At 28.9% G+C, this 13365-nt stretch overlaps 1 protein-coding gene across 1 annotated transcript; it reads left to right on the top strand.

Annotated features, from left to right (window-relative positions):
• The first annotated feature begins 6023 nt into the window (after positions 1 to 6023).
• Positions 6024 to 7532, top strand: LOC129311407 (ethylene-responsive transcription factor ERF118-like). The gene has a single exon (XM_054953707.1). It carries the CDS (start codon positions 6173 to 6175, stop codon positions 7250 to 7252), a length of 1080 nt encoding a protein of 359 aa, XP_054809682.1. The 5' UTR covers positions 6024 to 6172; the 3' UTR covers positions 7253 to 7532.
• Positions 7533 to 13365: the final 5833 nt, after the last annotated feature.

The raw sequence follows: 13365 nt of genomic DNA, 5'->3' as shown, positions 1-13365 counted from the left end.
ATTTTTAGAAGATCAAAGGAGCTTGAAATATCACATATAAATTGTCTTATGTATAGAAACATCATACCTCCCTAGATTTTTGCCTTATAGTGATTAGCAATGGAGGGAGGGATAAACAAGTAACTTACGCAAACTTTGGTTCGTATACAAAACTCAAATTTTTAATAATTACATTTATTGGCAAAATCACAAAAAGTAAAAACCAAAATGATGGCAACGTCTGTTAACTTAACAATTCTATTCAGGCAAGGAGGGTTTGTGCGTAAAAAAGTTAGTGCCAAGAAGCTGCAATCTAGTTTTGTTATTTAATTTTAAAGAGATTGCTTGTTCAAATCTTTTTTATATATCATGAATATTTTTGGGAATATAATTTTTAACGTGATTTACTTAATTAATTAAATATACCAATCCTGCTTAAAACCTTTATTATAACTCACATTAAAAATTTACAACTATTTAAAATTGGAATAAACTTACTAATTTAACAAATAAGGAACTCTTTTTCAATCAAATCAAAACACGTGAATTCTTTATATATTATTTATGCTATAATAAATTCTTGTTAGTAATATTATTAAGTTATTAAAATTTACTTGTTTGATTGAAAATTTGACCCCAATGCTGTGAGAAGAAAAATTATTTACTAATATGTCATATTTTTAAAAATATTCTCATAAATAGTACAAATTTAAAACTCAATTTCAAGAAGATCAAGTTTCATTTTTTTTTGGTACATGAAAGTACAAAACTCGATTTCTATCAAACTAATTTCTATTATAATTTTTTAAAAAAAATTGAAGGGACAGGCATGGCAAGTTATGCCTACCATTACCCCAACTTAACTTAATATGACTGTACTCCATAATTAGGGTGAGTTTCTATCTACTTTTTTCCTCCTCTGGTGCTTCTCCACTGCAAATACTCCTTCATAATTTCCCTTCCCTTCTCCCCCCCCCCCCACTCTCTTCTTGCAAGGGTACTGTGTATTGCACTTGGGGTGTTTTTTTTTTTTGTTTTGCCAACATGTATTTGGATGTTTATATATAAAATAATTATGATATTAATTTTATAATTATAATTATACAAATTATAGGTTTCAAAAACTATACTCCCATGACTTATTGTTATAAGATATTTTTAATCAAATTATATTCTTAATAAGTTAATTAATTATTTGAAATTAATAATTATACACTTTTTCCATCTTTGCATTTATTTAATAAAAGTAAGAGTAGAGTACTCTTCTACACCTATTTATAAGCCATCAATAAATTTTTTATTTTTATCTTATTTATAGGACATCTCAATAATTATTGTGTTTATCTTTACCCTTTTTCTCTTATTAAATATTTAAAAGGTTATTAAATGTTAGAGTATTTTATTTTTAAATTGTGTATATTTTATTAAATGAGGTTTTAAGTTTTTTCTTAATTCTAGTAAAAATGTTGGGGGAATAACTTATAAATAGGGGCAAAAGAATAATACTCTTAATTGTGGGTGTAATTAATAACATTATTTAGTTGAGATATCCTATTAAATAAATATAAATATGGACAGAGTGTAAAATTTTAAGATAATTAATTAACTTATCATGAATATAATTTGATTAAAAATATCTTATAATAATAAGCTATGGGAGTATGGTTTTTGAAAAATATAATTTATATAATTATAATTATAAAATTAATATCATAATTATTTTATATATAAACATCCAAATATATGGTGGCCAAAAACACACCTCAAAAGCATCACATAGCCATGTAAGAAGAGAGGGGAGGGGGAGAGGTGAAGAAGGTAAAGGGAATCATGCAGCATAGTCACATTTTGAGGTGAGATAGTGGCGGGCATAACTTGCCATGTCTGTCACATCAATTTTTTTAAAAATTAGAAATATAGTTCTATACTTTAAAAAAAAATTGGAAACTCAATTTGATGAAATTGAGTTTTAAATTTGTAGTATTTAGGGAAATATTTTTAAGGTAAAACATCACTTGAGGACCACTTGAGGTACTATATATTAAAGAATGACCTTAAAATTCTAATTTTTCATTGCACCCCCTTGATCCTTATCTAAAAATAAATTTTTACTAAAAATGACTTAATTGTCTTTCTTAATGAAAAAAAACAACTAAACAGAAATTGATTGTTAATGTCCAAACATGTTATTGTCAAGCATGAATTGGTTGTTGTCAAAACTCCAATGATTTGTTGTTTATGCAAGGTGAACACTTGCTCCATTAAATCCGTGCTATTAGTTTTTTAATTCTGTTAAAGTTCGAATATGTTGTTATCAATAACGAGTTGGTTATTGTCAAAATCTAAATAACTTTTTAGTTATGCAAGTAAATACTTGTTATATTAAACTGATGTTGTTAGTTTTTTAATATTTTTAAATTATGAATATTGTTAATCAAGATTTGGTTATTGCCGAAACACAAAGGACTTGTTATTTGTGTAGGACGAATATTTATTTTATTAAACCTATGCTATTAGTTTTCAATCTTGTTAAATTTTAAATGTGTTTTTATTAATTATAAATTGTTTGTTGTCAAAATTTGAATAACTTGTTGCTTGTATAGGATGAACACTTATTATTTTAAACTTTATCGATAATTTGATCATTTTCTATAAAAACTTATTTTTAGGTAAGGATTAAGGGAGTGCTGTGAAAAATTAAAATCTTAAAGTCCTTTTTAGATTTAAAATACCTCCAAAGATCCTTTAGTGATATTTAATTTCCCTATTTTTAAAAGCATATAGCATATTGAAATAATTTTTTTCTTGTAACACTGGCCAAATTATGTTTTTGATTTGATTTAATAAAAGTATATTAAATATATAAAATTAAGTACTAACTACTAAGACTTGTACTTTAAAATTAACTACATTATCTTGGGCCAAAAATTAACTATATTATTTTTTTAAGTTTATATTGGCTCCTTGAATATATTTATTTCTTTCTCTATAACTTTTATTTTAATTTTTAATTGATTTTATAATTCAACTAACACAATGTCTTATAAAACAGGGTAGAGAGAGTATTATTTATAGAGTGAGAATTATATACTTAACTTTATATTTTATATACTTATATCCAATCAAATCATGACAATTTTGATGTTAATATGTTAATAAAACTAATTACAAGATTTATTATAGAATAAATAATTTATAAAAAATTTACATATTTTAATTTAATTGAAAACAAGCATGTTAAGTATACAAAGTTAAGTATATAAGTTTTTTTCTAATTTGTATTAAGGATAAATAATCAAATTCATGAGGACTACATTTATGTAATGATTTTGTTTGTCATAATTTATTATAGAAAAATTTTCGGCGTTTCATACCCATTTCAATTTCTTTGTTATCGATTACAAAAATATTTCATTTACCACAATTAAATAAACCTTCCAATTTAGAGGTATGAGGTATCTACAATTAGTACCTGACTATAACTTAATAAAATTATTTTAGTAAACCAATGTCTACATGTAATAAAAATGTGGTTCTAATTAAAATTTTAGGTTAACCTATTAAAAAAACAGCATATGCTGACTGTTAAAATTAAAACTAGTCGATCAAAATTTTTTAAGATTTGGATCTGGTAGGCACTAAACATGCTCACTCAATCTCACGTGGTATAATATTAATCGTTTAATTTAATTAAATGGCTATAAAAGACTATGTTGTATATAATATTGAAAAAGCATCAAATTTCAAATTTTTAAAGAGGATATCATATGTAAAGAATACTTTGATTTTAAGTATTGTTTTGAATTTTTAAAAGAAAATATATTTTAATAATTTTGAAGTATTAACAAAATTCAGTGACTACAATTGTAACACTCGTTAAATGAATGTATTTGGGTGACTTATTGAATGCAAATAAAATCTTTTATGCTCACCATCTTTATGTGATGATAAGAAACTTCATTTGATATTATTTTTTGTAGTTCTTTTAGAATATTTAAATCCTAATACATTTCTCACTTAGCTAATACTCGTATATGGGAATCAAACTTTCCTATTAAAATATTTGATTTTATTACCTTATCATGTAATTATTCAAATATCATGCGCTTATATTCATCAGTAAATCCTTGATCCGATTAAGGAAATTAAGGTATTACGATCTTTTCCCCTTTCTAAATGACTCTCTGATCTTTCTTTTCCCCCAATAATAAGTAATATCATGACATATTGAGGGCGAAAATAATATATAATGATCAAAATCGAATCACGTAAAATAGGAGGAGCATTTATTTTTGGGAAATTTGCAATTAAGAACCTCAAAACTGAAGTGATTAGTGAAAATTGTGAAGTTGAATTTAAGGACCATGGCCTTTTCTTGTAATTCAAAAAATAATATTTTGATTAAAACACTTCTTTTTAAAATACAAAATTACTTTGGAAATGCGAAGTATTTTTTTTTGTTAAAAGATTATTCTTTAAAACCGTAAAAAAATAGTATATCCCTTAAATTTAATCTCAAAATTTTGTGGTCTTCAATTCTTATCATTTATTTTCCCAGGTTCTTGATTTCGATTTTTACTTTATTTTTCCTTATCAACACCAACAAAAGCCCCGAAAAAAGATAACATCATCACAGGAAAAAATAAAATCGATACATATTTTTGCCTTTTAACCTTTTTTTTTTTAAATTTATTTAAATTTAAATGCTCGTCCGCTACAGTGGCATTTGCGTAAACATAACACGGTAGCCTCCCAGCCGTTAAAAAGAGAAAGTCAAAAAGCGCCTACTCGGCGTTCGCGGCGCTACATTCCCAGATAAAGCGGTGACAAGTGTCCTCTATTCGCCACGCGCTCTCCAAACGCGTGTATAATGGAATAACTAAAATCAAAATCAAAGCCGCACCTTGATACACGCACTTCACGTAGAACTGCAGGAGACAGTGACTGATTCATATATATATATATACTATATGCTTCTGCAAATTTATGTGTTTTAATGCCCATGAGTAAGTAACAACACAGAATCATCATGCATAAAGTAAATGTTGATGCCGGCTCATAATTACTGTAATTATAATAAATTCATTTTAATTCTATTAATTGCTTGATTAAATTCCTTATTTTGACCACAGGCTCTGTTACAAAAAGCAGTGAGGGGTGACAGATAAGATAAAGCAGGTTGGGAAGTAGAGAGGCAGAGACATAGATAAGGACAGACGAAAGCGAAAAAGCCCCAACAATCAGAGGTGGTACGTATACGATCCTCGGTTACACGTATATTGATAATTAATGATTTTCTGCAGAAAAACTGGTGTATTACTGTATTTGTATTCTGAGCGTGATGTTTTTATGGAGATTTGCGTGCGTCGGCAATTTTTTTTTTCTCTGTTAACATATCTTCAGCGCCGGTCTGCGTCAACGTTGTGCAGATCGATGAAAACTAGCAATAGATATAACTCATGCTGTGGATGTAGTAATTGTAATTTCTTGGAGCGAAAATCGTAGCCACAGATTTGTGATCTTCTCGTTGTGGGTTTCTCTTAGAATTGAAAATTATTTCTCTCTTAGATATATCTCTCTGGGGGATTTTCTCTCTCCTTGTTTGCCCTCTATATATCTGTGTGTCACTAAGGTTTATAGGCTTGTTTGACAGACTAGAACGGAGCGGAAAGAGACTGTAGTAGTAATTTCACTGTTCACTGTTTGAACAGTGTTCTTCAATAGCCTTCGGCGGTGTAGGGGAATTTATGTTGTCGGTGCAGTTCTGGGAATTCTCTATTTCATTGTTGCTTGATCTTTGCTCGGTCTTTGTCTCTGTACTATTCTTCTGCTCTGTGAGGCAGGGCTTGAATTCGGTGAATCCGACTATCTCGATGCGTTTGAGGCCAAAAAGGTTTGTGTTGTTTTGTTCTTCTCATGAATATGGTTGAATCCTTCACTCTTTATTCTCATTTTTCTATATCTGGTTGATTTTTGCAGGACTTGTTCTGAAGTAGTGTGTTTTGGTGACTTTCACATACAACAATTTTCACATCTTTTCATCTTTTTAAGAGGGCAACTAAAAATTCCGAGGGCCTTCTTTTTTTCCTAGGATTTTTTTTTTCTTGTGATAAATATTTAGATTTCTGTGAGTATCTTTAGGGGTTTTTTCTTGGTAATTTACCCAAAGAACCTGACGAAACCTTCTAACAAGATGAATTTCCCCAAAGCCAAAACGGTAAAGCAAAAGCCTCATCTCGCCCCTGCTCGAAAGAAGCCAGTAATGTCCAGAAAACTGCGTATAGTTTATAACGATCCTGAAGCCACAGACTCATCTTCAAGCGAAGATGAAGAAGAAGAGTGGGGAAACAGAAAGCTGAAGAGGATAAAACGATGTGTTCAGGAGCTCACCCTTCCTGTAGCTCCTGAGAAACCGGTGACGGTTGAAACTGACAGCTCTATTCTTACCATTAATGGCAAGGGGCGCAAAGAATGGGAACCAGTTAAACCCAAACCACAAAGGAGACGTTCGTCTTCGCAATACAGAGGCGTTCGACTCAGAAACTCGGGGAAATGGGCTGCGGAGATTCGACATCCTATCAAAGGTCGAAAATGGTTGGGTACTTTTGATACTCCAGAGGAGGCTTCTCAAGCTTATGAGGCCAAAAGAAGAGAGTTTGAAGCCATGGATTTCTCTAAGAAGAGAACTATTTCTGCAACTGTTTCTTCGGATTCATCTTCTTCAGCAGAGGACTCAGGCAGTGTTATGTCTCAGTCATCACCACCCTCTGTTCTTCAAGTGTATACTTCGATCGAGAATGGTCGCATTTCCAGAAAAGAAATCGATCATTTTGAGTCTGCGCTTGAAGCTTTGCAAATGCCTGATTCGATCTTGTCGACATCCGAGGATTACAAGACCTCAAGCAAAGAAGATAATGATTTAGAGTCTGGATTTACGGCTTTGCAAGTGCCTGACCTGGGTTCAAGCAAAGAAGCCAGTGATTTGACTTCTGAACTGGAAGCAACCATGGAAATAACCGATTTGAGTTTGCCAGAAGTGCCAATCCCAGCTTGTTCAGAGCCTTACATGTTTGAGCTGGATTGTTTAATGGTGAATGATTTGGAACAGACTTTTGAAGACGACGATGATCTTCGTGGGCAGCTAGGCAGTGGAATTTGTGGGTTTAACGATGATGTGCCTTGTGAGCTTCCTGATTTTGATTTTGACGATTTTGGTGCAGATGATGAGTTTGCCGGTTGGATTGAGGAACCCCTCAACATACCTTGTGCATGAGTTTTGCAGCTAAGCTGCATAGAAATAATTTAGTTTCTTTTTGTGAAAAATTTGTTTTTTGTTTTTTGTTTTTGCTGCTGAGAACGATTTGTGTTTGTCTAATTAAAATTCATCAGGAGAGACCTGAGGAGAGAGGCCAGATGAGGGAGAAAGGATAAGAGAATCCTTTGGGTTTTCCTGTGCTATTAGAGCCGTCCAAGGGTTCTGAAACTAAGATCTACGGACTTGTTCTTGTGTGTTAATTCCCTGTTAATCACAAGACTCGCGTCTCTTTTTCATCCGACAAGAGTATTATAAAATAATAATTATAATAATGCAGATTAAATACTTGTTCTTTTGTGTCGATCAAAAGTAAGATTCAGACTGGCTATCAGTCTCAGTCTGGCTTTCTTTGCTTTGCTTTTGTGGCCAATAGTGAATTTACAATGAGATGGAGGTGGAGAGCTACGATGAACTTCGAATTAAGAAGATTACACCGCAAGTCCGATTCAACTTATTTAAATATGATAGGAAAGATGACAACTTTTGATTGTCATATTCCTCTTTTAAATTATTAATGATCTTGTGTTATTTAAATGAATTGTGAGGGATCTCAAGATAATTCTCCTATAAATTGTTAATAGAGTGAAACTGTGAAAGACCTCAAAATAATTCTACCAAAACAGCATTTGATTATAGGGACAACATAAAAAGTTGATATCAAATTAAGAGTTTTTAGAAGAGAAAACTTATGTATTTAAACTTTTATTCTTAATGTTTGTTTTCAATGCAAATTTTTATAGATTATTTATTTTATAATAAAATTTTATATATTTTCTTTGTTAAAAAATGTAAGATATTTTTAAATGAATTTTACTCTCAAATAAAGTAATTGTCTATATTCAAATTAATTATATTTTTTTATATTTATTTCTATTAAATACCCTACAATAAATATAAAGCCATTCATTAATAGGAGCATTTTTAAAACAAAGCAATAATTATATCTTGAAAGACTGAAAATATTTTATATTTTTAAATATTTAAATTTTTAAAAAATAATTTACATTTTTGAATGGAGGGAGTATAAATTTTACCCCCCTTTTTTTTTAAGATTTTCATACTGAACTACGTGAGAATTTCAGAAGCTATTTGGTTACTGAAACTAAAAATGACATGGATGGAATGGATCACAAAATAAAAGCAAAAATAAAATAAATTACTCAATCCCTTATAATAATTATAATAAAATTTAGAAAAAATTAATTCAATGGCCTCAAAAAATACATTTTTCATAAATTATAGATGAAGTTTTTGAATATTTAAAATATAACCCATTCATAAAATTAATTAGATGTGTTTTTTCTTTTTTATCCTCAAGATACATTTATTATTAAAACAAAACATATCTAATTTAACTAATCTTTAACTGATTACATTTTTTATTTTTATCATAAAAAATTATATTGTACATGCTCGCTCTCTGATTTATCATTTTTGAATTTGTACATCAAATTTTTTGATTTGATCTTCCTGGATCATCATATCATCTCTAATACAATATTTTTCTTCATCAGAATTTTTGATCTAATTTGTTTAGATCACCATCTTTATCACAAAGCTTTTACTCTCTCTCCCTCTATGTTTTTTTTTTTTGCAAATATTATGAAAAGGACATTAGACATTGAAGAGAAAATTTCATTACTAATCTGTGATATTATATCATTATTATACGATTGTATATCAATGATAAATAAATTGATAAACTTTCACTGATATAGCTTATATGTCAGTGATATATAATAATATACTATTAATATACTATCATAGATTAATATGACTGGACAATTAAATATAAACTTACTTATAATTGATATATTATTATATATTAATAATGTAATATTGTAGATCAGTAATATAAAAAATGCAATCATTTCTCCAAAATAAGTCAAACATAGTCCATAAAAAAATTTCGGACTCTTAGCTTCAAATAAATTTATAGCTAAACTAATAAAATAAAAAATAATGAATTTATAGTTTCGTTTCCTTGTTAGCATGCTTTGTTTCATTGAGTAATGTATTTCACCTAGCATTTGTCTCTTACAGTCGTGACTGTAGCTCACTTACATTGTTTTGCTATCTCGCATTTGTTTCTCTCGCATCAAATTTCATTTTCTTTCTCACATTTGTCTCTTGCATTCCAAAGATTACCTTTTGAATCTCCCGATATTTGAAAAAAATCAAATATTAAAAAAAACAGTTTTATAAATTAATTATAATTTAAATATTAAAAAGGTTATTTTTAAATTTTAAAAAATATATGTTATTTCTTTTACTTATTCTTATAATATGGGCTATTTGTGCAAAAGTTTTTAAAATTTAATACTGCATATCATAAATGTAAAAATTAACACATTCACTGCAAATCTCATGAATTATAATTTCTTACTTTATGAATTAAATTATCTTTTCTTTCTTCATAGTCATGATTGATTCATCTCCCCTGCACATCTTGATTATTCTATTTTTATTTTTTTAATCAATTTCTTTCATTTCAAGCAAGCAAACAAACCTTAAATTATGATGAAATCCAAGTTTAATATTATTTTCTTATAAGATCATTAATTGTCATTCTCCCTTGATGAAATATTTAGTAATTAAAATACCTGAATGTATGTTTTTCCTTTTTTGGGTTGTTAATACACACACTCATATTAAAAGAAATAAATGTAAATCCTATTTGAATTTGAAAAGTTTGAAAATACGTGTAAATCCTACGTGTATCTTGTAAATAAAATGCGGAATTCAGCTGGGAGTCCTAATATGGAGGAAAGCTAGCTGTATCCCATTGCGATTGGGTGGGGTCACCCTGTCAGCAAATGTTGATATGCCTGGCTTCAGCCGAAATAAAAGATACTGTAGGGTCTCATTTTTAATATACTCTCATCCAGTTCTTACTTTACTTGGATATATTCTGTATATAAATTCTAAATTATATTACGATATATTTTATTTTACGATTTTTTTGATAAAAAAATTGCGCATACAATATTTCAAACAAAAAATAGAAGAATACCTACGATCACGGGACCTTTTACGTTCCTATTTAAATTCAACATCTACTCATGACATTAAATATTTGAAATTAAATGCTTGTTACGTTTCTAATACACCAATTGTATGACTTAATGAAAATTTGTGATCAGAGTAAAACAAAATAGCGATTTGATCTCATACGATATACGTTAGCGGCCATTAGCCCATTAGCGAGGCAACGGCACAGGAAAATTAGATTAAAAAACTATTAGATATGATGTATTAAAATACTTGTGAAATTAAATTTACTCGATTCTATTCGGCTGCCACCAAAAAATGCAACGGAAAAATTGGCGGCCTTGGTCTTGGATCTAAAAGTTTTTTATTCTGAAATTGATTATTTCTTTAAATTTGGTTCTTATTGATTGGATTTAAAATTAGGTCCGAGAATTTTTTGATTTTTTGAAATCAAGTTTATCACTGTAAGAGGGAAATTTGTATACGTAATATTATATATTTAATGGACTTATTTTTAATTAAATCATGACATGGAAATCTTTTATAGATTATTTATTCTATGATAAATCCTTGTTATTATTTTTTATAGGAATCCTTGTTATTAATTTTATTAACATATTAAGATTCACTTATCATGATTTATTAGATATAAGTATATTAAATATATAATGTCAAATACATAAGTCTAACCTTTATTATGATACTATATAAATATATTATAAATTAAAATGTTCTAAAATTTAAAATAAATAATAACAGTCCTTACTCCAAAGTACAAAAACATATCTTAAAGTTTAAATTTAATCTAAAGATATAAAATACAATAATTTTTGGGGTTAAAATAAATGTAGTTTTAAACCTTCAGGGCTTCATTCGGAAATCTTTTATATTAAAATACCCTAATTTTCAAAACCCTAACCCGAAGAATAAGCTTGAACAAGTAGTTCGGCCTAAAAAAAGATTCAATTCATACAGAATGTCTGAGTCTGGAATAATTATAAAAATATGGGGCTTAAATTATTTAAAAAAAAAACGAAAAAAAGGTACTGTAGGGAAAGATGATAATGAAGAACAGTCGAGTGAGGAGATATGGGACCCGACCCGAAATGTCGAAAAGGACAAAGAAATTAAGTGATATTATTGGCGTAATTTTGGGGTGCGAGTGTAGATAGGATCTGAATAATCTTGAAGGGGGGATGCACCCACACTATTATTGTGCGACAATTGGCCCTAACAAACACATGTCTTTATTTTAATCATATTTTGTTTAGGCCATAGTTATGGGAGAATGACAAGATAAGCCACAAGACATTAATTAATTTAAATTTAGTTTTAAGTATTAAACTTCATAAATTTATAAGTTTGATTCTCAATTTTACAATTTTATTGTAATAAATTTATAATTTATATTTTAAATTTTAATTAAAAAATAAATTTATTTAGTCTTCAACGATAATAAAATTTAAAAAATAAATTATAAATTTATTATAATGAAATTATAAAATTAAGAACGAACTTATAATTTTTAAAATTTAACACTTAATATTTAATTTAAATTAATTTATCCTTGCAACCTATCAATCATTCTCCTCAGAATTAATGTTAATTAATCAAATTAATCATGGTTATTAGTTCGTGGTGTTAACTTACGATGGGCTGACTTTGTCACCATTGGCTGCATATCTTTGTCAGCCGTGTTTCCCACGCTTAAAATTGACATCTCGCCTCTTCTTTGTCTCCTTCCGTGTTTATTTATTTTCTTTGTCTCTATTTTTTATTTAAATAAATAAGATCTGATTATGATGTGTTTGCGAGTAGCTAAAAGGCCAAGATCCATTTTTCTTTGTCCCTTCGTTAAGGTAGTGGACCAATTCGCATAATGCTTCTCGGAAAAAAATCATGTAAGGACATAAAGAAAATTTTTATATTAAAAAAATATGTTAAAAATATGAAATTTCACTACACTTCCTAATACTTCATATGAAAATAAGATTTTATGAAAAAAGATCTAATTACCTTTATGGAAGTATAAACAAGTTTTCATTCGACTTTTAATAAATAACTATATGTAATTAATAACAACTCATTTGAAATGAATAAGTTACAAAAATTAATGGCACAAGTTTAATTGTACAGGTCATGGTTCAACATAAATAAGCACACATTCAAATTTTAATAAGTAACCTTATATAATTAATAATACATTTGGTGTTAATAAGTTACTATAATGGATAATACATGTTTAATTGTACATGTATTGGTTTTACATAAATAAGGACAAAAAAATTACAATAAAGGATCTAAAAATTACAAAAAAAGGACCAAATTTTTTGACTTTTTCTGCAATTTTTGATGTCCTTTTTTTGTCATTTTCTAATTAACAAATTATTAAAGTTAACTTTTGTTAAAAGCAGAGATGAAATTGTACTATTTTTAAAAGTTGAGAGAACAACTTACATAATAAACTAGTTTAGGATCTATGGTACCATTGATCTAAATTTCACGGAGTTCTTTGCTTATTTACCCGTAAATTATTAAACATTATGAGTAATTAAGTTTTTTTCATAAAGCGTGTGATGCTCTCACGTTTCCACTCCCTTCGTAGGGTTGAGGACTCATTATGGTTCTTAGAAACCAGTAGGGTTTCTCTCTCCTTCGAGAGAGTCTCTCTAATAGGCAGAGCCTCCTTTGCTCTTAGTGGTGGCAAGCTTCAAAGCTCTTCTTCGCAACGACAATTGTGGAATGGAAGAAGGTGTTCATGGGTTGGTTGTGTGGATTAAACCATGAAGGAGGATTTAGGGGCAAAGGCAGGTTTGGCAACTCCTGTATTAATGGCAGCATTGGTGTTTGGTGAGATTAGTTTTGTGGTCATTCTCCTAGTAATAATCGAAGCTTTGAAGATTGCACGATTGAAGATTGGAATGAAGAAGATGAAGAATTTGATAGGGCAAAAATCTGAGGTTAGGGAACAACAAGACATGACCAATCGATGACCATAGTGATTTGCCTTTAGATTGGTTTTCTTGTTTACATAAGCGGTGCGAATGATTTGCGATGGGTGGCCCCTGGTGCAATGATGG

This window comes from Prosopis cineraria, unplaced genomic scaffold (assembly GCF_029017545.1).
Source record: "Prosopis cineraria cultivar Desert tree isolate PC_DT_omini unplaced genomic scaffold, ASM2901754v1 PC5, whole genome shotgun sequence".
Lineage (NCBI taxonomy): Eukaryota > Viridiplantae > Streptophyta > Magnoliopsida > Fabales > Fabaceae > Prosopis > Prosopis cineraria.
This window is presented reverse-complemented; position numbering and strand designations above follow the sequence as displayed.

Excerpts from the sequence above, each read along its gene's own strand:
- LOC129311407 (XM_054953707.1), top strand. The coding sequence starts at position 6,173 with ATGAATTTCCCCAAAGCCAAAACGGTAAAGCAAAAGCCTCATCTCGCC.